Here is a 21407-nt window from a genome sequence, read left to right on the forward strand (position 1 = left end):
CATAAGAGTCAAACCGCCGGGGTCATTTGTTTATTTTTGGAACACAGTTCTTATTTGACGCGATATTAAATACGTCTATGGGATTCAGAATGGGGGTGGAAAACTGCGAACCAGGTAGACAAACCAAGGATGTGTAAATTACGTCAGACTTCGGTGGTCTATTGTGCTCGTATATAGACACTCGACAAAGCCGGGTGCACCATAGTGGATTTGAACCTACAACCTCTGCAGTGGTGGGCAGGCTCCTTACCACTGCACCACCCGAGCGCTCAGCAATGCACATTTGAGACACATTTAAAAACACAACCACATACAGTTAAACAAAGAACAGTGGGAAGGCTCAGTGCCTTTTTCAGAGCTCTGACATCTCACCGATAGGGCTGTGACCTCACATAACACAAGAAGCAATAATGAGAGATATACTTTTGGAGTTCGGAGGTCTTGTGGCTTAGAGTCTATGGGTTTAGAAACTCCTGCAATAAACAGATTCTGATTCTGATGCTGCCATAGCAGAGTTGCCTCTCTCTAGCTCCCCCAGCCCCCCTTTTCTCAGTATCCTTGCTGCTCCACTAGTGACCCATGCCCCGATCTGTCTTTGCCCAGCTTTGAGGATGTGAAAGATGGCAGAGGGGGTCACATGCCTTGTCTGGAGCACTTTGCTATGCATACACTACCTGTGGGCAGATGGTGAAGATGTCATGAGGGCAGAGACATTACATAAATCAGTGGACAGCCCTGCTCTATCTGTGTTCAGTGAGGGCAGAGAGGGGTTCAACAAGCTGGAAAGAGTATGAAGGGAATAGAAGAGTAAATGGTTAGGGCTGGAGATCGTAATATACCAGTGGATGTAGTGATATAACAAATTATATTTGCGTTTTAGGCACTCTGATGGTCTTATCCAGAGCGGTGAGTACAATAGTACAATGAGCTTACATGTCTAGATTGCCAACAGCACAAACTACAAAATGTTAAGAGTACACAACAATCAGGGCCTAATAAGCCTGTTAATCTGAATGCCAATCTGGGTAATAATAATAAATCACTCCAGATAAAACAGATTTGTATGAGAGCTGGGCTGGACTATAGAGCTATAGAACTAATGATATCGAATTAGTTCCTTTCTCTTGCCAAGATGCTATACAACCCAATACTCCAGAAAAATCCACTCACTCTCAATTAGTAGCCTCTCCAAGCCATATGATGCCTAATTACTGTATGTTCTTTTGCACTTGTGCAGGTTTTTTCTCAATTGCATTACATGCATGAGTTCAGTGTGCGTTCATTCAGTTTGTTACAGCTGTTATGTGGCCACTCGCACTGGTGCAGTGGCAACTATGCATCGGATAAATGAAAAAGCTATTGAGTAGAACTACAAATCAAGCTTTATGCATTCAGTCATCAGTCCCTGTCTCCTTTCTGATGCCAAGATTGCAGAGGAAGCACAGATAAATACTTTGCTGAAAGCTGACTGCACCGCATATGGTTTGAACAGTCAAGTGGGGTCTGTTGTTTGAACTGATGAAAAGGCTTTTTATCACAGTTAGAAGCAGCATCCATCTGGGTGTATTATGGTTGTGTTGTTAACAGCACTTTCATCCACTCAGCCAATGAATGGCTCTCTGCCATCAGGACTAAAAGTGAACGTTCCCCAGGCAGGACCTGGCCTTGCGTAGTCTGCTCTCTGCGTGTGCTGATGTGTTGGTCGTGCCTGGTCTTTAGGCTAATTTCCCCTAATCATTAAACTAACCACTATACTTGTAGTATACGAATAGTGAAAATAGCCGATCGACAAGCTCACAACGCTTCACGTTGTCTCACACGCACGCACGCACGCACGCACGCACGCACGCACGCACACACACACACACACACACACACACACACACACACACACACACACACACACACACACACACACACACACACACACACACACACACACACACACACACACACACACATCTGCTCTACTTTTTGTCTATCTGCCTATTTAATGTTCTTTACAAATAAAGTTTGACATGACATGACAAATTGTCCAATATTCTCAGTCGTTGGCAGCTGCAGCCAGACTGAATGAAAAGCTGCAGTCACCAGGTGCCAATTACGTTAGCAATTGCTCTTGTTCACTTCTAAACACATTCTCTCTGTAAGGTGGGAAGAAAGAGATGAGGCAATTTTTCTCTATCATTATGTTTCTGTCATACAATCACAAAAAAAGACAAAAATAATGCCAGCAGAGGGCCAAGCCCACCCTCAGAAGCTTCACAGGTACCATTATGTGTTATTAAAATTAATATTCTGGATTTTATTGTGTATATAAATAACCCAGGCTTCTCTTCTGGTCTGGTTGTGTGGAATGGATGAAAATCAATTTAGCTAACAAGCAAGTTATCGCATCCAACAACCTAGACACTGTATTGATATTTATCTATCTGTTGTCTTTTTTCCCGCTGATTGTCACCAAGAGGCTAAATAAGGTTATGAGGAAATCAATGTATTGTCTCAATAACATTGCATTTCCCCTCTCGTCGATTTGAAAAGGCTTCCTGAGTGATGGTTGCTGACAGCTCCTGTGTCAGCCAGAGATGTCAAGGCCAAAGTGACAGAGAGCATCTGCCAAGATGTCACACACACACACACACACACACACACACACACACACACACACACACACACACACACACACACACACACACACACACACACACACACACACACACACACACACACACACACACACACACACACACTTTTTTATTACTACACTTGTGAGGACATCAACTTTTTGGGACAGCCAATTTTTCTTTACATTTAGAGTAACCAATTATCCCCCCCCCACCTTTTTTACCCCCCAATTTAGTTTCTCTGTGTTGTCACTGCTGTACCGAAAATATCAATAGATATAGATAGATGTGATATTTTTGGTGTGCAATAACTAAAAACCTAACTTCTAAATGTCTAATTCTAACCTGAGTCTTGTAATTGTAAACTTATCTCTAAAAATATTTTTTAACCATAAACCAACATTTCTCTTGTGAGGACCAAGAAAATGGTCCTCACAATGTCTATCTCTCAAATTCTACTATACTTGTGGACACACACGCACGCACGCACACACACACACACACACACACACACACACACACACACACACACACACACACACACACACACACACACACACACACACACACACACACACACACACACACACACACACACACACACACACACACACACACACACACACACACACACAGCAGGCCATAATGTGAAACATAGTGTACTGTAGACACATGCACGTCCTGAGTGAGATTCACAGACACAGACAAGTTGACTGATGTTGCAACTGCATTGCACACAGCACAGAGATACAGGCTGTTCTTTCATCCAGCAAGTTAAGTCTATAATTTGTCGTGTGTAAAGTAACTAAGGATTTTCATTTGAAAATCTTTTACTTTCAGCAAGAGACACGGGTGAAGTAAAAATTAGGGTACATGTATCAGAATGTACCCAAGCAATTATTAAGCTGTACTGTATATACCATTCTATTCAGCAATGTCAAGAAAATTATTTATATTGGTTATCTGGGGCTTGCAAAGAATATGACTCTTTATGATTGCTTGACCTTTCCTGTTGCAAAGGGGATTTTCAAAGTATTACTTTTGCAACCAAAAAATTACACAATGGAGGAAGAGACAGCCAGACAGGTGTAGAGAGAGAGAGAGAGAGAGAGAGAGAGAGAGAGAGAGAGAGAGAGAGAGAGAGAGAGAGAGAGAGAGAGAGAGAGAGAGAGAGAGAGAGAGAGAGAGAGAGAGAGAGAGAGAGAGAGAGAGAGAGAGAGAGAGAGAGAGAGAGAGAGAGAGAGAGAGAGAGAGAGAGAGACAGACAGACAGACAGACTTTCTGGTTTTAGGTTTACACTCAGGGTTAAATTATCACTCAGGATTTGGCTGGGCAAACATATCATGCATAAAGTAACCTCCTTATTAGTTCCTTCCATTATAATCTGTATTATCAGAACTCAGAAGCACTTCATTGCCAGGGAAATTGGATTTGGTTAAGGGCCACATGAAACAAGACAGTAACAATTTACAAGATGAACAATATGCAAATTACAATATCAACCTTCAACATCCGTAATAATTAGTAGTCAGTATTTCTGTGCAAAAATCATGCAAAATCCATCCATTCCGTACAAGTCAATACAGTTTAGCAGTACTGGAGAAAATATGTGTGTGGGGGGGCTTGGTGTGGTTATTGAGCGGAGCCAGATGGCTTTAATTGGGACTTGGTCTGATGCCAGGGAGGTGGCGTGCAGACCAGGTAGTGACAGACCTGTAGTGCCCCCGAGGTGACAGTTTGATGAAGATGTGGCCGCCGGCGTGGGTGGGGTCTGTTAGGATCGTTACTGATTGTCGGTATCTGACACCCAATAATCCTCTTATTAGTACAGTGGACCACATGTTGTAGTCTGGTCTTTTCATCGTGTGCGTGTGTGTGTGTGCGTGTGCGTGTGCGTGTGTGGAGGGGGGGGGGGGGTTCTGACTGAAGATAGTCAGGACACTGAGTATAACTGAGTATACTGAGTATAACACCAGAGATTTTGATGTTCCTGTGTTGACAATTTTTGTGTTTTATTATAAGCTTGACCTCTACTTGTCTATAACCCTTACCCTCCACTTAACCAAGTTGAAATATAACCAGTAAAATGTCCTTACAGTCCAAAATGTTCCTAATCTTTTCATTTTGAAGTCATCTTGTCTTCACAAACACACAGGCATATTTATACAGACTGGAGAGAAAGAAAGTGGTATCTGTAGTGTGCTTACACTATTTCACTGTATATTTATAATAAACATAAGTTACGATGCGAATGATCCTATATTGTAATTAACCCCCCCCCCCACACACACACACACACACCTGTCCATTTCCATTTTCTTTGTCCATAAAATGACATCCACAGCTTTTGCCATTGCCTTTCTCTATCTCAGGTGCCGAGCATCACAGGGAACTGACAAAAGGTGCCATTAAAATGCAAGGGCTTCAGCCACCTACTGCACCACCACATTTACGTTCTCCACTTCTGGTTGCTAGAGGAACCCCCCCTTCAGCTGATTACAGTGAGGCGAAGACATCTGCCTGTCCACGATGCTCTATTCCTCTATCCCTTCTCTCATCACTCCCTATTCCCGCCACTTCTGCAAACACACTTCGAACCAGTTCTGCAGATACCTAAAATATTAAACACAACTACAAAAATCTCATATTACCAGTATTACCCCTTCTCCCAATTTTCCAGTTGTCAATAAGGACACTGACAAGCATGCAGTTACCAATGAAGAAACCGTATGAACCATGCAATAACCTTTTTTCTACTGCTCAAAGATCTAAGCAGTACCTTTGACAGAGACAATGGGTGCAGTTTGTATGTACGTGGGTGGTTTGTCACAGGATTAGAGTGCCTGGGAGAGAAGGGAGCCAACATAATGTGATTAAACATAATTAAGAAAGCGTTAACGTTCAGGCGCGTAGGAGTAGAAAGGCGGAGCAATCTTGTTAATTGAAAAATGAAGAAAGAGATGGTTTGTGGTTAGATCTAGTCCATAACGTTAGAAGGAGTTCTAACGCTATGGACCAGAGCTAGTCTGAGGTTAGCTCACTGACTCAGGCAAGAACCCACAACAATCAGTACTCAGGCAAGGGTCAGAACCAGGGCCTACAAGTTCAAAACTTTTAATCCTTTAATGGATTTTGGGTTCCGGTAATTCAAAACCAAAAATCAGGTTCTGGCAGTCATTGTTATTTTATTTGACATTTATTTATTACAAGCAAGACCTAGCCATGGTAGCAGCTGAATAAAATCACAACACAAATTTAAAAAAATCACAACATATATAAAAATACAACACATATATATATATATATATATAAAAATATATATATCAACAATAAAACAGAAAAACAGCTAATCAATCAAAGTGGCCCCTCAGGGGCCTCCACATGCCTCCATCACCACATCCAGTATGATGCTCATAAATGCATCGCTGGATATACATGTCTAATTTTAGGTATTATATATTCGCTTATTACATGCCTACAAAGTCTGAAGACAGGAGAATGTTTGACATGTTTGACACAGTTGAATAAAATATAATGTATGATGATTTTACAGAGGCATAAATACATCACCCAATACAATGGGGATACATTTCTTTGCAAGGTATTATAGACGACAATATTATAACATACACCCTGAGCACTGTATGAAGTAGACAATAATAAAACAGTAGGCATAATCAGGATAATTAATCATGACATGCTCTGGAAAGAGAGTAAGATATTTTGATCATTGCATAGATACTTTGACATGCTAAAGCAGTTATTGTAGTTATTTTAAGAGGGAGAATAGTCCAGTTCTGTTGGAACTGGACTATTTTCCTTATTGAAATTTGAAGAGTTAAAATTTAAGACAGATGCTGTGATTAAACTCTTATGCAATGTTAGCTCGCTATTCCCCTGTGAGGCACCTATCCAGCGGACATTTTGAGTGTAATAATAAATAAGCTTCTTTTCCTCACTACACCAATACAGTATAGGGTATGATATAATAATATTACAGATATATTTTCAGTTCATGGCAGAAGATAATGACTGACACTTGTTCTGACAAGAGGAAAATTATTCTATGATCTATTTCTGTAGTCCAAAGGAGAGTGAGACAAGAAAAATGTATACCAACAGTGACATCTACTGGCCACATATGAAACTGTATTCACTGGCTCTGCATTTACGAATGTTCAAAATTAGAAACATATGGGAATATAACTCTCTGCCTGGTTATGTTAAATAGGGCCAAATTGGTTCAGGCAGCTTACCATGTGATAAAATGTAGATAATAATAATAAATAATAAATAATTATAAATAAATGATAATAATCAATAAATGCAGATAATATGTAGACACATAAAACCAAAATCTCGTCAAGTATAATTGTTCATTAACAATTGATTAACAGCTCATTAACACACATCAATATGCAGATAAATAAAGGAAAAACTGTGCAAACACACTTTAGGATGGTAGCTCCGTAGTTTGGAGTTAAACTGGACAATCTGGAGGTAGTTGTGGAGGGGAGGATGAGAAAGTACCCCTCTCACCTCCTCTATGCTGTCGCTAGCAGGGATGACGAGCACATTCAGCCACAGACTCAGCCAGTAACTATCAGGCTCCACAACCAAGCCTGACCAGGTCACTGGCTGTTCTGTTCTTTGGGAATACTGACTCCTGCTAGACTCTGGTGCAATTGCACAAGACTACTGGGATTTACACAACAGAACCATGACAGATGCCTGTTAAGGATAACTGTTGAGACTTACTTATATTCATTCATAGATTGACGATAGTACAGCGCATTCTTTATATTATCCAGATACCCACTGTGAAGGCCTGTTGACATATTCAGTAGCATATTCATTATTGATATTCTGCACATATAGCCATTCCTATTCATTGTCGATAGAGGTATTCATGCATATTCATTCACTGGTGATAGACGGTACATTTATCCTTATATTTACTGATAGAATTCAGTAACTCTTTCAGACCCAGCGCAGATAGTGTCATAATCTAAGTGCAACTATTTTATTGTATTAATTTATTCGTATCCATCTCAGTTTGTCTTTTTTGACTGTACTGTACCTATCACTCTTACTGTGTTTCACTCTTACAGCTGTTGCTGCTATGACACCTTAATTTCCCCATGGGGATCAGTTATACAGGTATCTGTTATACAGGAAAACGTTTTTATGGGCAGCAGTCTGATTGTCACAAGAATTCTGCGTGAAATACAATAGATGTTGGTAGTATTGGCAGTTGCAAATATGAATGTCTTAAAGATAAACCCATCTCGGAATCAGTTGTCAAATAAAACAACACCATGTTATATAACAGGCACATATGGAATTTCAGATACAACTTGAAGGAATTACTATTTTTCATAGTTTCCCTCCTAATTGATTGTTTTATCATAGGGAGGACACTTAATTTTGCATATTTGAAATAATTAGCCCATGGGTACCAAAAAAGTGACAATTGTACTAACTATTAAAGACACTACTGTGAGAGCCCTCCATCCTCTACCCCTGGTGGTTTTCCTCCCTCATCCTCGTGCTTAGAGTCAGGGTCAGGATTTGTATCCAGGGCAGAAAAGGAGCATACCTTACCCAGCTCATAGTGGTCCTCAGTGGGCTCATCGGGTTGCTTATTCCTTCTATTCTTCCTATCGAACTCTGCAGTGATCTGTGCCAGGGTCATGCCCTTGGTCTCGGGCAAATAAGCCCCCAAGAGAAGGGCGGCTATGATGCAGACTGCACAGAATGGCAAGAAACAGAAGTTCCCCAGACCTTTCACAAGGAATGGGAATGCCAGGCCTACTGCTAAGAGGCTGATCCACATAAGTGACCCGGCAACCATGTACGCCGCAGGCCGTGCTGCCTGGTCGAAGATCTCTGCTGGTAGGATCCCCGTGACACCAGCAGGTCCCATGCCGAAGCTGAGGATGTAGGCGAAGACACAGACCAGGCTGAGGTAGGGCATCCCAGGTACGCCCTGGGACTGGAGTGACAGTACAACAGTGAAGACTACAGCCCAGCAGGCCATGAGTAAGTAACCCCCCACCAGGAGCCACCGGCGACCCACACGCTCAATCAAGAGGTTGGACATGATGGAGGCAGTGAACTCTGAGGCCCCCGTGCCAATGCAAACATACTGTATCTTTTCTGGGGGGATTCCAGCTGCCTGGAAAATGTAAGAGGCATAAAAGTAGATGGAGTCATTGCCACAGAGCATCATGGCACTGCTAGCAAGCATGACAATCCTGAGTTGGGCACGTAGGTCATGATCCATAAACAGAGCCCAGATTGTCTTGGCTTCAGCAGTAGATCCAGTTCTGGACACGGCCTTTTGTTGCTGTTCTTCCTCAAGCATCTCCTCCATTTCCCAGATGGGAACCACCCCACTACGGAGCCGACCCAGAGCCCTGGTACAAGCCTCTCTGTCTCCCCGGTTGATGAGCAGGTACCGGGGGCTTTCAGGGAACCAGGGTAAAGTCACAAGCTGGATCATACCAGGGAGAGCATTGCTAGCTAGCAGGTAAGGCCAGAGATATTCCGTGCCGAGCAGCTCAGTGAGGCCAACCACCTGTCCCGCAAAGATCCCGAATGCTGTGAAAACGGCTGAGGACAAGGCCACAGCGCCTCTGAGGTTTTTTGGGGCGCTCTCGCCAAAGTACATAGGCTGGACGTTCATACTGACCCCCGAGTTGATTCCCACCAGAAAACGTGCTAGGGCGATCACCTCAAATGACCTCAATAGTCTGCTTGTCAACACTAGTATGGCACCAAGAAACAAGAAGGAGTTGTTGATGAGTAGGGAGTGCTTCCTCCCTAAGTGCACAGACATTGGCCCAGCCAGCAGGGCCCCAATCAACCCCCCCAGTGGGAAAGCAGCAACAATTAAAGTCCATACAAATGTTACCTGCGGGGTGTCAAGTCCAGAGCCCCAGCGCTCTGTGTACGTGTTGTTGATGAAGCCCTGGATATGTCTCGTGGGAGAGTTGATGATTGAGATGTTGTAGCCATATTCAAAGGTGCCACCAATAGCTGTGAAACACACAGTTAAAATAAGTGTTCTGGAACAGCCTGAGCTTTTACCGGTATCTTCCATGATCTGAGTGTCATCTTCAACAGACATTTTACCGGTATCTTCCATGATCTGAGTGTCATCTTCAACAGACATTTTGGCAACAAAAAAAACAGAAGAAAAATGTAATGTCTACTTGAAGAGTAAATAGATGTGTTGCCCCTCACAGGGATTGATGAGTTGAGATGTCTTACCCTGTCAATCATGAGACACATAAGGTTGTAGATATTTGAGGTAGGGTAAAAGAGCTTTCTTTCAACTGCTGCATTAAGCCTGTGTCTGTAGTCCACAACCTTCACACTGTGTGCCATAAAAGAGCCTGGACTGGACTCCAGTCAGTACCTATTTACAGTCAGTGAACCGCAGCCGTGACGTCATCTCCATGCGCAGTGGCGCACAGCAGCAGTGATGCACGCAGTGTTGCCATGTCGGCTTATTATAAGCGAATTTGGGATTATCTTTCTGTAAAGTTTCTTGTAAAAATTGGTATTAGCTGGTTGCAGTTCTTTGGGCTTGTTTATAAAGTGTACTTGCTCATTTAGGCCTGCTTCCCAATCTAATTATTATTTAAACCAGTGGTTCTCAAATATTGTCATGAAAGTGTTTTCTGCCAGCCAGGGAGCATTTGTTTTTGAAAATGGCAAAATAGCTCACAACGTGTCGCATAGATCGGCTATTTTTCAAATAGCCAATGTAAAAAGTGCTCACCATGACTCACGTGGCGTAATAGTCGCTTAATTGGGTTTGTTTTCATAGATCTGGTTGCTTGTTTCTCTCGCAACATCTGGCAACACTGAGGGCTGCGCGACGACGTCATCTTTTAGCGACTAGTGCTACGGACTAGAGAAGAGGTAACATGTAAGTTGAACCGGCATAGATCTATAAATCAATTATAACATTACACGTAGCCTACTTCTCGTTTTCACATACTGCTATTAAACGAGACAGATGCTGTGGCTTTGTTCCATCTCATTCCCCGTTTTAGAAGTGGGTTTACTGTTGACTTAAATTAAATAACACAGCAATGAATGGAAACCGCCAGGAGCTAATGTTAGCCTCAACTAACAATACACAACGGACATGTAGCGCGTGTGATTTTGATCTCATCAAAACGCAGGTGGATTTAACGTATTTTGTATTTATTTCTTGAAGTTACATTGTGAATATAGCCGTCATAATTTAACTGATGAGCTATTTGAACATTGGAGATGGTGACTCTACCCAGAGGGAAATGGTGTAAGCCTCGATTTAGTTTGTAACATTAACTAACTAATACAAATTTGCTGAAGGCCTTGCCTTAGACGAAACTGTTGCCTAGGCTTTTTTATTTTTTATTGATTGAATACTTTATTAACAGTTTGCAAAAAAAGCACAGAGGTACACATTTTTACAAAAGGTTGCTAAAAGGATAACCCAAGAAAGCCTATGGCTTATTTCTATTGGGGTCCTGTAATCTATTCTGGACACAGAGCAAAAACATGATATAGAAGGACATTTGAATACAATAAAACCAAAATCAGTAGTACTGTAGGACTGTAACCCTAGCCGCAAGCAACTCTTAGATTCTATTTTTAATATCTGGCATCTAGAGTTGCAATACCAACCCTTGACAGCCCATACAGCCAAACAGAAGAGTCTTATCTGATTGTATTAAACAATGTTAAACTCACCAACATTGCAGCTGTACGGAAAGCTTGGATTATCCTCTTTGTAACTGCCAAGTTTTTGTTTCATAAAAATCCACCATAGGCATGTTATGAGCTACTAATTCCGTGCAGGTGATGCAGGTTTTTCTAAGTGTTGGAGTTTGGAAGCGCTCGTTGGAAATCACTCAATGGTCCAACATACCACCTTCGAAATTTCACATAATGCAGGAGGCAGCAGGTCGATGTGTTATTGAAAACGAGTGCTTCCAAACTCGGACACTTGTAAAAATAATCACCTGCACGGAATTTATTGACAGAAAGTACCTCATAACATGTCTATGGTGGATTTTTATGAAACAAAAACTTGGCAGATACAAAGAGGATTATTCAAGCTTTCCGTACAGCTGCAATGTTGGTGAGTTTAACGTTGTTTAATACAATCAGATTGGACGTTTCTGTTTGGATGCATGGGCTGTCAAGGGTTAGTATTGCATAGTATTGCAACTCTAGATGCCAAATATAAAAAATAGCATCAAAGAGTTGCTTGCCGCTAGGACTGTAGTAGGTGCAGTTCACTTTACTGTGGTTTGTTTTCAACTGGGCTCTGCATCTCACAACACTTTCCCTACTTTATTTCCTCCTCCAATAGGGCACCATCACCGACTAAAAGGAAGGACGACGACAAGACCAAAGAACGAGGAAAAGAGAAAACTGGTGCCTCAACGGAAGGAGCTGAGAAAGACAGAGGCAGAGACAAGAACCGCAAACGACGTAGTGCTTCCACCGGGAGCAGCAGGTTAGACGCTTTCTCCAGCCTTCTATTTCATCCAGGGAATATTGTGAACACATACAGGCTTAAGTGTCTACCCAATGGTATATGAGATGTCAAGGGAGATGATAGTATTTCACATTTAGGTTCTCATTCACGTCCTCAGGTCCAGCTCCAGCAGTAGCAGCAGTTCAGGATCCAGCTCAGGCTCTTCAAGTGGCTCCAGCTCATCTGGTTCCAGCCGTTCCGGTTCCTCCAGCTCCCGATCATCTTCCTCATCTTCCTCCTCGCCCAGCCCCAGCCGCCGGCGTCATGATAACAGGCGACGCTCCAGGTCAAAGTATGGGATCAACAGTTATTATTTTACTAACTTTGAAAAGAAAACTGCAAAAGTGTATTTGTTGGTTTGCTGATACAAAAGCAAAAAAAACATTAAGATGCAGAATGAATAACATGAAGCGAAGTGTTTTCCTGTTAGTGAAGTGTGCTATTTATCCACTGTTGTCTCTCTATTCCAGGTCCAAGTCTCAGAAAAAGGATGACAGGGACCGGGACAGGGACAGGCGTCGGAGAAGCCCCTCTCCAAAACCCACTAAGGTTTACCTGGGCCGTCTTACCAGAAATGTCATCAGAGTGAGTCGCGAGAATGAGTCACAGACAACACTCCACAGCGTATCTCTAGAGTTGAATTATGTCATGCAATTGTTTATGCAGTGACACATTCTGATGCTTTTGCAATCATTTCTCCCCCAGGAACACATTCAGGAGATCTTCTCCACCTATGGCAAAATCAAGATGATTGACATGCCCATGAACCGTCTCCACCCCCACCTGTCCAAGGGCTATGCCTACGTAGAGTTTGAGACTCCGGACGAAGCAGAAAAGGCCCTCAAACACATGGATGGAGGTGAGAGAACGCGGAGATCCCGGGATATACGTGTGCAATTGGATTGTCAGATCAAAACACAGCTGTTGATTTACTTTTGGGGCAGCACAACATTTAGGTGTTTTCAAAAGGAGATATAGTGGTCCAGTCTATTTTTGTATGCCTACTCAAAGTGAAAGTGATGCACACCCACTCGAAAGCGATTTTTGGATGTGTGTGAATCGACTGTCAACAAAAGCAGGTCATATGCTTTACATTCAGACTAAGTGATTCAGGAGAAAATTATACAGTTGTAGTGAAGCAGGTGGATGCAGGATTAAGTGCAGCTGGTGCTGGTCATGGCTGAAATTGGAGATTGATGGGGTGTTTTAAAGAAAAAAACCTGTACTTTGCTAGCACATTAAAACCCCAACTAGAACAGGAAGAAAGTCTGTGATGTCAGAATGACACAGTGTAGCCAGTTTTACACCATGTGGTTCCTGAGGCTAGGGTATTAATTTCTATACAACATCGACTGACGAGTATTGGGTGCAGAAGAATATTGACGCAATATTATTAGGCACAGTGAATAGATATGGATATAATCTAGGTTATAAAAAACGGAAAAGTGATATAACTTTTAACCTTTTAGTCTTTCTTTCTGGTTTCACAGGTCAGATTGATGGACAGGAGATCACAGCCACTGCCGTGCTAACTCAAAGGGTTCGCCCTCCTCCCCGCAGACTGACTCCTCCCCGCAGGATGCCTCCTCCGCCCCCCATGTGGCGGCGCACGCCCCCTCGCATGAGGAGAAGGTACATGATCCCGCTGTCAATATGGCAAAAGTAAAACTCAATGTCTGGGATCATACAACCCTTTCAGTCAATGTGCTTGTTAAAACAAATATGATTTCATTACCAGTTAGCTAGCTAGTGATAACAAGGTACATGTCACAGTGGTACTGTAATTATTGCAGAATTCCCCTTTTATGCATTCATCTCACATCTATTCATTTCTGCATTAGTACCACATCAGGTGTGGTAGCCTTTGTAAAAATCCCTTCACTCTTCCATGTATTCTTCCGGCTATACTGCATCTTACTGTGGGAAGTCGTTGGGTTTATGTGTCAGTCAGAGTTGCCAAGTGTCTCATTACCAGACCTTTTATTAAGCCGAGCTCCATCCCAGAGAGGAGTTGTTCAGTTGTTTGGTAATTTGTTGAGCCTAAGACATCCAAAATGTTCATGCCAAATTCTTCTTTCAAAATGAATACTCTGTCTCTGTCCCTCTCTCAGGTCACGGTCTCCACGAAGACGCTCACCAGTACGTCGTAGGTCTCGTTCTCGTTCCCCTGGTCGCCGGCGCCACCGGTCGCGCTCCAGCTCCAACTCCTCCCGCTAGAACCCCCCCCAAACACACATACCTGACCCCCCCCCCTTCCTTCCCTTAGTTCCCCTTAACTCACCCTGTTCTCCAGAACTACTGGTCCTCTGGTAACAACCGCCCACTTTTTTCTAATACTTATGTTTGTGTACAGCAAAAGAAAATATGTTTTTCTTGTTTTTTACACAGTTCCACTATATTGCACTTAAACCCATAGCTGAGTGGACCTGAACACTATTATGACATATAAGTATAAAATCTTTTTGTGGGAGCAGCGGTGGCCTGTTGGTTAGAGGACCGCGTTTGTGCCCGAAAGGTTCCCGGGTCAATCCTCAAGACCGGCAGGATAAATCCGGTGGAGAAGTGAGAGCAAGGCACTGAACCACCATCTGCTCCAGTGGAGCTGCTCAGTGGTCAACTGTATAAAGCTGTGGTTGTACTGGGCAGCTCACAGGTGTGAACGTGTTTTAATTACAGTATGCTATGAAGCAGGGCATTGCTGAAAAATGCATTCATGCTCAGCGAACCAACCCTGAATAGTTCAAAAACATTTATTTGAATTTTTATCTTAAATGTGTTACGTTCATGTGTGAAAACCCATCCCCTTCTTCAAAGTGACAATGTAAAATCATTTACCTTTTGACCTGGGTTCTGTGCATTTTGAAGTGATATTTCTTAAATAATTTATCTATCTCGGAGAACTGTAAAATCTGGTTTCATATGTTCTAAATGTGCATGCTGTTTGTTTCAGTGGCTCAGAATTTGTGGATCAACTTGTCTGGACAATAAAGTTCATGTTTTGGAAATTGATCACTTGTTTTTCTTGCAGTCTTGCACCAATTTGTAACCTATAGACCAATTATTTGTTTACCAACATTGAGACTGGAGGCACAGGTGATTGTTTCATGCAATCAATTCCCAACATATTGTTTCGGGGTGCGCTGGTTTCAGTACATTCAACCTCCTCTTGTGTGTTGGCTAGCGACAGAATGGGTTTAATTTGGTGCCGGCCTGCGCGTGCATACTGGTTCTTATCAGTGAGTCGTCTGTTAAGGGGTCTATAGCATAACATTCATGTCCATGATGAGATCTCTATGAGATTTTGTCAACTTTATAAAAACAAAATCTCATACTACATTTGTTTCCCATTGTGATAATTACAATAACAAACCATTTTCTTTTGCCTAAAATAAAACAGATGTTTCTTCAAGGGTGAAACGGTTCCCATTTTGTCCCAAGGGGTAGGCATTGTGCAATAGAGTATTTTTAGCTACTTGCTATTAACCCCACCCCGCAGAGAAACTCATTCCAGCACTCAACATGTCTGTCTCTGTTAGCAGTGGGCTTTATGTGGTCTCTTTCATCAATCTAGCCTTCTGTGCTGTACAAGGTGAGTAGCCTACAATGACTTGTATCTTTTTCATCTTTACTCTTCCTACTTCTCTGTCTTAGGTTACTATCCATTCAAGTCAGATTTGTCTGAAATCATGTACTCTGATCTTCCACCTTCCACCAATCTTACATTAAAAATCAAAAACTAGTCAAATTCTTGTATTGCTCTACCGGGTAGAGCAATACAAGAATTTGACTAGATTTAGATTGTCGGGTAGACTCTACCCGACACAAAACAAGTCCTTAACTTTTATAACACTCAGTTTAATTGTGTGCATACCATGCATGTTTCATTCCAGTGCATGCTCAGTGTGAGATACCAGAGCCCAGGGCTCCACACAGGGCTGCGAGCTGCTGTGAAGGAACCAGCAGAGCAAGGATTAATGAACCAGTCATAGCTTGCTACGAACAGAGAAACCGGACATGGGGTCCGTGTACTGTTCATGCCTACATGTAAGGAACCATGTGCACTTACAGTCACAGATTATTACCTATTATGTGTCCACTTTTGGTTGGTATGCAAAGAGACGAAAACTGTTAATATGCAATTTTGGGGGTAGTTTTTGTTTTATTTTGTGGGTTTGCAATATGAGAGTTATGACTGAGCTGTACAAGCCCCCTCCCCCTTATCTCTCAACTATGCTCCTGGTGAGAGATAGGAAAGGCATGCAATATGGGCCTCCCACTCACTTTTTATGTAATGGGCAACAAAAAAAAATCTCTTAATGTGAGCTTACTGTATATGAGATGGTCAAATAAGGAGTGATGATATGGTCAGCAGTGACACTGAGCAACATATTATGCAAAAGTTTACTTTCAGATATATATTTTGTTGAATGGGCTGCTTTTCCTTCCCTGTCCTCTCTGTTGTCGCCCCCTTCCCCCTCCATATTCTACAACTAGTATGATCACAATACAGCCAGATGGCGGTAACAAGAAGTTATGTGTAAACCCAAGAGCAAAGTGGCTCCCTGGAAAACTTGAGAAGCTACGCACAGTAAGTCTAGATATCCAATGCCTAACCATGTGTTTATTAAAACATGACACTTTTGTGTTTTAATTTTGTATGGTTTCGTTTTTGTTTCGGTATTGTTGAGGGGGGTTCTGAATGTTAAATGTAACAAAAATGCAGTTCTGTCTGAGCAGAAGTGATTCTGATACATAATGTACTGTGGCTTGAAAAAAAAACATGACACTGATTTCCTGTCCTTACCACCATACAGAAAAGAATATGTTGCAGACGGTTTGGGAATTGAAAAGTCACAAACTCTGAAAGCCACAATATAGACGACGCTTCAGTCTTCTCCAGAGGAGCTTCGGTCACTCTCATGTCTGACCTGCTTCAATACAGAGATCAACCTTTTTAAGACTCACACAACAGTTGGCTAACCTGTCTCCTGTATTGTTTTGTTGTGATGATATTCTTTATTTTATTTTCAATGGTCCATTATGTGTCAAAAGACACAACCTTGTCCATTAATATGTAATAAGAAATATATAGTACATATATATATGAAATGTGTAATAAAATGACTGGCTTATTTTCAAGAAGGAATGCGAGTTTTCTTTCATGCTGCACAACCAAGGTGAAATGGAAGATGACAAGATGTGATACTTATCTAGGAGGATGAAAGCTACAATGTATATAAATGAAGCTTCATGTTCACTTATGACTGTGAATTTGACAGTACGGTGGCTCTGTGGAGCACTGAAAGAGTCTGGATAAATCAATGCTCAACAATAAATCATTTTTATATCAAAAGTGATTAAAATATTAACCTAAAGTAATTAACCTTTGCAGTACTGGCAAAACAACCACTCTAAAACACTCTTACACAGCATAGTTTAATTATAAAAATATTTACTCACAAGTCAATGGTGCAGTTCAATATAATATATTACGCTACATTTCAATTATCTACATAAGCGATGGAAAGATCCAGGTCAACACAGGGTGATACATCACACCCCCACAGCAGCCAGTCTGAGTTTGGGTGGTTCAACGTTTGATCTTGCCGCACAGTGGTGTGCAAGTCAAAATGTCTCTGCAGGTATGGCAGGTCCCTGGACTTCTTTCAGTTGTTACTTTATATTCCGTCAAAGTCTATTCAAAAGAACAGAACCTGACTCAACAGCCAGGACCGTTTAAAATGCTTATTTCAGTTCTTAAGTTTTCAGCCCTAAGTATTTCCCAGAGAGCCCAAAAAATGCATTTGTTGTCTCCGCCAGGAGACTATGTTTTCGTTCTCGTCCTTCCGTGTGTCCACCAAGCTAACATTGGTCAAGCTTCACGTGACACGTGACAATATGTTGAAAGGGTGTGCTTTGATTGGCTAGCTAGACGCATGATGAAATAGAGACCTATAAATAGGTGTGTCACTACAAAAGATCATTTATATCTTTTGAAGTGAGGTAAGACAGGATTAATCAGGAACAGTACTGGCGGAGACCTGTGCTCCGAGGAGCACATTTTCTAGTTTACAACTGAATTGAGCATTATAAAATATCCTCTGTGTTCGCTGTGATTCCATTCTATTGAACAGTCTACCAACCAAACGCCCAGAAAGGCCCTCCCTTGAAAAAGATACATCTCCTTCCCACATCAAATGCTGAGTGATTTTAAGCACTGTACAGACCAGTAGCACCAGTGCATTACTCCAAGAGTATAGTCAGGTGGTTCATGGTTTGGCATCCTTGCCTTCTTGGCTGGCAGGTGGGTCCATCAAGTCCTTGAAGCCCAGTTTCTCAAGAGACTCCCGGGCCATCAGCTGGCTGCAAGATCAGAAAGAAAATTTAAAAATAGAAATACATTAATATACATTATGCTGTATAGGCGTGCAGGTTTGGCATACACAGACAAAGCTAAGCTTGTCTTAAAGTCCAGGGGCCCTGGCTGGTGGCAAAAGACCAATCACACACATATTATTATCTATAGCACTTTCCAAACCATTACAGTGTTTTATTAAGGAATAAAAAAAACAGAAACAAAGAAAGTCAGTCAAAGCTATAAAACCACAATAACAACTATAAAATAAGACAAGAAAACTTCAAATAAACCATAATAGGGATGTCTAAAATAGACATCATTAAGTAAAAGCAAATCTAAAACAGTGAGTTTTATGAACACAGCATATCATAAAAACACACAGTGAGACAACCTCTTAATGAATTGTGCAAGGTTATTGTTGGTTTCAGTTTGACTACGCTTTGACTAGCCCTGTAGTGCAATGCGCGAGTAATGGCTGAATTATAAATGCAGGTCGGTTGCATGTTGACAAGCATGATCTATCATTTTTGGGACACTGGGACATGGTGTGCTAACTGTAGGTTAGCCCCGTTTGGAACCTCACTCTCATCTCGGAGCTATCTTGGAGAGTTAGGTTCCAAACAGGGCTAACTGTAGGTCAGCTGTGCTCAAACAGTGAGGGAGTATTTGACACACAGGGTCCTGACTTCAGGTAAAATCCCAGTCCCAGAGTGAAGCACATGAGAATTTGTAGGAGAATATTATTTCTTAAATCATCACTGACTATGGGCTCCATACCTGCTTCGGTTTTCTCACACACTGTGGCTTCAACACTTTCAGGGTGCGGTCCCACCGCACTTTTATTTTACCTCTGGGGCGGAATCTGCCAATGCTTTGTCAATGCAAATGCGTGGATTTTTCCAAGAATCCACGCATTTGCATTGACAAAGCATTGGCAGATTCCACCCCAGAGGTAAAATAAAAGTGCGGTGGGACCATGCCCTCAAGTGTTTTGTTTTTTTTAATACTAATTGTGTATCTCAACCTCTGTACCTTGTTTATGGTTAGGGTTTATGTGGTAAGTATACCTCCCCCTTTTTTTTCTCTCTCTCTGTTTTTCTGTCACTGAGCTGTAATTATAATATGCATGTCTTTTCTTCATCATTTGTTATGTATATGGGTACAGATATGCATACAGTACATCTCTGTCCATCCTTTTTTTTCATGTCAATTGTGAAGACCATTAAGTTTGTTGCTGAGCTGTGTGTGTGTGCGTGTGTGTGTGTGCGTGTGTGTGTGTGTGTGTGTGTGTGTGTGTGTGTGTGTGTGTGTGTGTGTGTGTGTGTGTGTGTGTGTGTGTGTGCATGTGTGTAAAATGTAAAAAATATATATATTTGAGGGGAAAAAGTCAATGACTCACTTTTCCATCCGGCATTCTAGGTAATCTTTAGACTGTAGTCGACACAAGGAGTTGTCAAAGCTGTTGTCTCGTAGGCATCTCATGAACTTCTCTTTGAAGGCTTTACATTCTCCTGTAACAAACATTACGCATTTAAACGATAGAACTGGGCCACAAAGGGCACACAAAGCCAAAGTCAGGGAGATAATATTGAGACGAAATATTATATTAAGATGACAATGTGAAATAACACGTAACAGCTGTCAGCTGATGTGTTTAGTGCTTTTGTCAGTCCCGGGGAATGTGTTAATCATCTTATTTTTAACTCTATGGGTGGAACATGTAGAATACATAGATAGTATTCGCTGCTGGTTTCTAGAACCTCACTCGTCGTACGTGATGTAATGGTATACGTATACACAACATAGTAGAGAATGCTTACCAAAATGATCCAGGGGGAAAGATCCTTTATCGGGGGCTCGAGGCTTAAAAGACTTTGCTCCGAAAGTCATAGTAGACATGTTAGCGTTTAGATGATTCTTTTCTCCGAGAAATGATTGTGAAGGAGACTAGACTTCTACCACCGTTGTCGCGTAGATATGACGTGTTGTGTTTGTGGCCCTTTGATTGGTAGGTAGCAGTGGTGGAAAAAGTACTCACATTTTTTTACTTAAGTAAAAGTATCAATACTCAATATAGAAATAAGTTGTAGAGTAAAAGTACAAAATTATTGGTATCGAAATGTACTTTAAATACCAAAAGTAGAAAGTACTCATTATGCAGAATGTCCCATTTTAAGTTTTCAAATGTATATAATTATTATAATGTATACAAATATTTTGAAAATAGCAGATCTACAAGCTCACAATGTGAGCTTGTAGTGTGAGCTTGTAGTCTATCTACAAGCCGAAGTTGTAGATCGGCTATTATCAAATGGCCGAAATGAAGTGGTTAATGCATGTTTTGTAATAATAAATAAAATCTACAAAGTAACTAAACTAAAGTTTTCAAATAATTGTAGTGGAGTAAAAGTACATTATTCATCTCTGAGATGTAGTGGAGTAGAGGTAAAAGTACAGACTGGAATTACTCCAGTGAAGTAAAAGTAACTCACAATTATACTCAGTTCAATAGAACACCACTGGAGGTCGCACTTTCATAACATAAAAAGTCGGGGTCGGAGGAGAAAGAGAAAGGAGAGAAAGGGTGTTCCATATGAATACTTTCAAGAAGCTCGTCAAGCCTGTGTACATAAGCATATGACTTCTGATTGGTGGACTTCAAAGTAAGAGTTCCATGGCCTAAATATAAATGTTTCTTAGTGAATAACAAATATTATAATGAAAAAGCACTGCAGATTTTTTCTTTTTATTGAATATTTTATTAGACAAAAAAATGAAAACAGCACAATTACATTTACAATACTTTGACTAAAAGGTCCGTCCAAAAAAGTCCTTGCGGTCTTGTTTCCATTGAGGTCCTTGGTATTCAATTATGAATAGG

General features: G+C 41.5%; 4 protein-coding genes and 1 long non-coding RNA gene across 5 annotated transcripts in view; 3 read left to right on the forward strand and 2 right to left on the reverse strand.

Annotated features, from left to right (window-relative positions):
* The window catches only part of LOC311060979 (arf-GAP with dual PH domain-containing protein 1-like), a 314152-nt gene that overhangs the window by 258413 nt on the left and 34332 nt on the right, over positions 1–21407 (forward strand). The window lies entirely within an intron of this gene.
* Positions 8119–9889, reverse strand: LOC311060125 (solute carrier family 2, facilitated glucose transporter member 11-like; the record flags this gene model as incomplete). Its single annotated transcript, XM_084078251.1, has 2 exons — positions 9755–9889; positions 8119–9709 (listed from the first exon to the last, which is right to left on the reverse strand). The coding sequence occupies exons 1-2, from the start codon at positions 9799–9801 to the stop codon at positions 8119–8121; spliced, it is 1638 nt and encodes a 545-aa protein (XP_083934377.1). The 5' UTR covers positions 9802–9889.
* Positions 10536–15239, forward strand: LOC311060387 (RNA-binding protein with serine-rich domain 1-like). Its single transcript, XM_084078559.1, has 7 exons — positions 10536–10563; positions 12001–12147; positions 12287–12460; positions 12639–12753; positions 12874–13027; positions 13659–13800; positions 14280–15239. Coding segments are annotated over exons 1-7 (840 nt in total). The 5' UTR covers positions 10536–10561; the 3' UTR covers positions 14386–15239.
* Positions 15669–17312, forward strand: LOC311059960. The gene is made up of 4 exons (XR_014602236.1): positions 15669–15757; positions 16059–16212; positions 16663–16756; positions 16983–17312. It is a non-coding gene; the product is annotated as an uncharacterized lncRNA (long non-coding RNA).
* Positions 17593–20491, reverse strand: LOC311059646 (cytochrome c oxidase assembly protein COX19-like). The gene is made up of 3 exons (XM_084077660.1): positions 20347–20491; positions 19926–20037; positions 17593–18531 (listed from the first exon to the last, which is right to left on the reverse strand). Exons 1-3 carry the CDS (start codon positions 20423–20425, stop codon positions 18438–18440), a joined length of 285 nt encoding a protein of 94 aa, XP_083933786.1. The 5' UTR covers positions 20426–20491; the 3' UTR covers positions 17593–18437.

The sequence above is a fragment of the Gymnoscopelus microlampas genome (assembly GCF_963454915.1).
Source record: "Gymnoscopelus microlampas genome assembly, chromosome: 14".
NCBI lineage: Eukaryota > Metazoa > Chordata > Actinopteri > Myctophiformes > Myctophidae > Gymnoscopelus > Gymnoscopelus microlampas.

What these genes read in the sequence shown, in the direction of transcription:
- LOC311059646 (XM_084077660.1), bottom strand. Translation starts at nt 20,425, where the DNA reads ATGTCTACTATGACTTTCGGAGCAAAGTCTTTTAAGCCTCGAGCCCCC. An exon ending in TTTCCCCCTGGATCATTTTG is followed by an intron (nt 20,038 to 20,346) that starts GTAAGCATTCTC and finishes TGTTTGTTACAG; the next exon opens with GAGAATGTAAAGCCTTCAAA. An exon ending in CTAGAATGCCGGATGGAAAA is followed by an intron (nt 18,532 to 19,925) that starts GTGAGTCATTGA and finishes CTGATCTTGCAG; the next exon opens with CCAGCTGATGGCCCGGGAGT.
- LOC311060387 (XM_084078559.1), top strand. An exon ending in AGGCGACGCTCCAGGTCAAA is followed by an intron (nt 12,461 to 12,638) that starts GTATGGGATCAA and finishes TCTCTATTCCAG; the next exon opens with GTCCAAGTCTCAGAAAAAGG. An exon ending in CCTCAAACACATGGATGGAG is followed by an intron (nt 13,028 to 13,658) that starts GTGAGAGAACGC and finishes CTGGTTTCACAG; the next exon opens with GTCAGATTGATGGACAGGAG.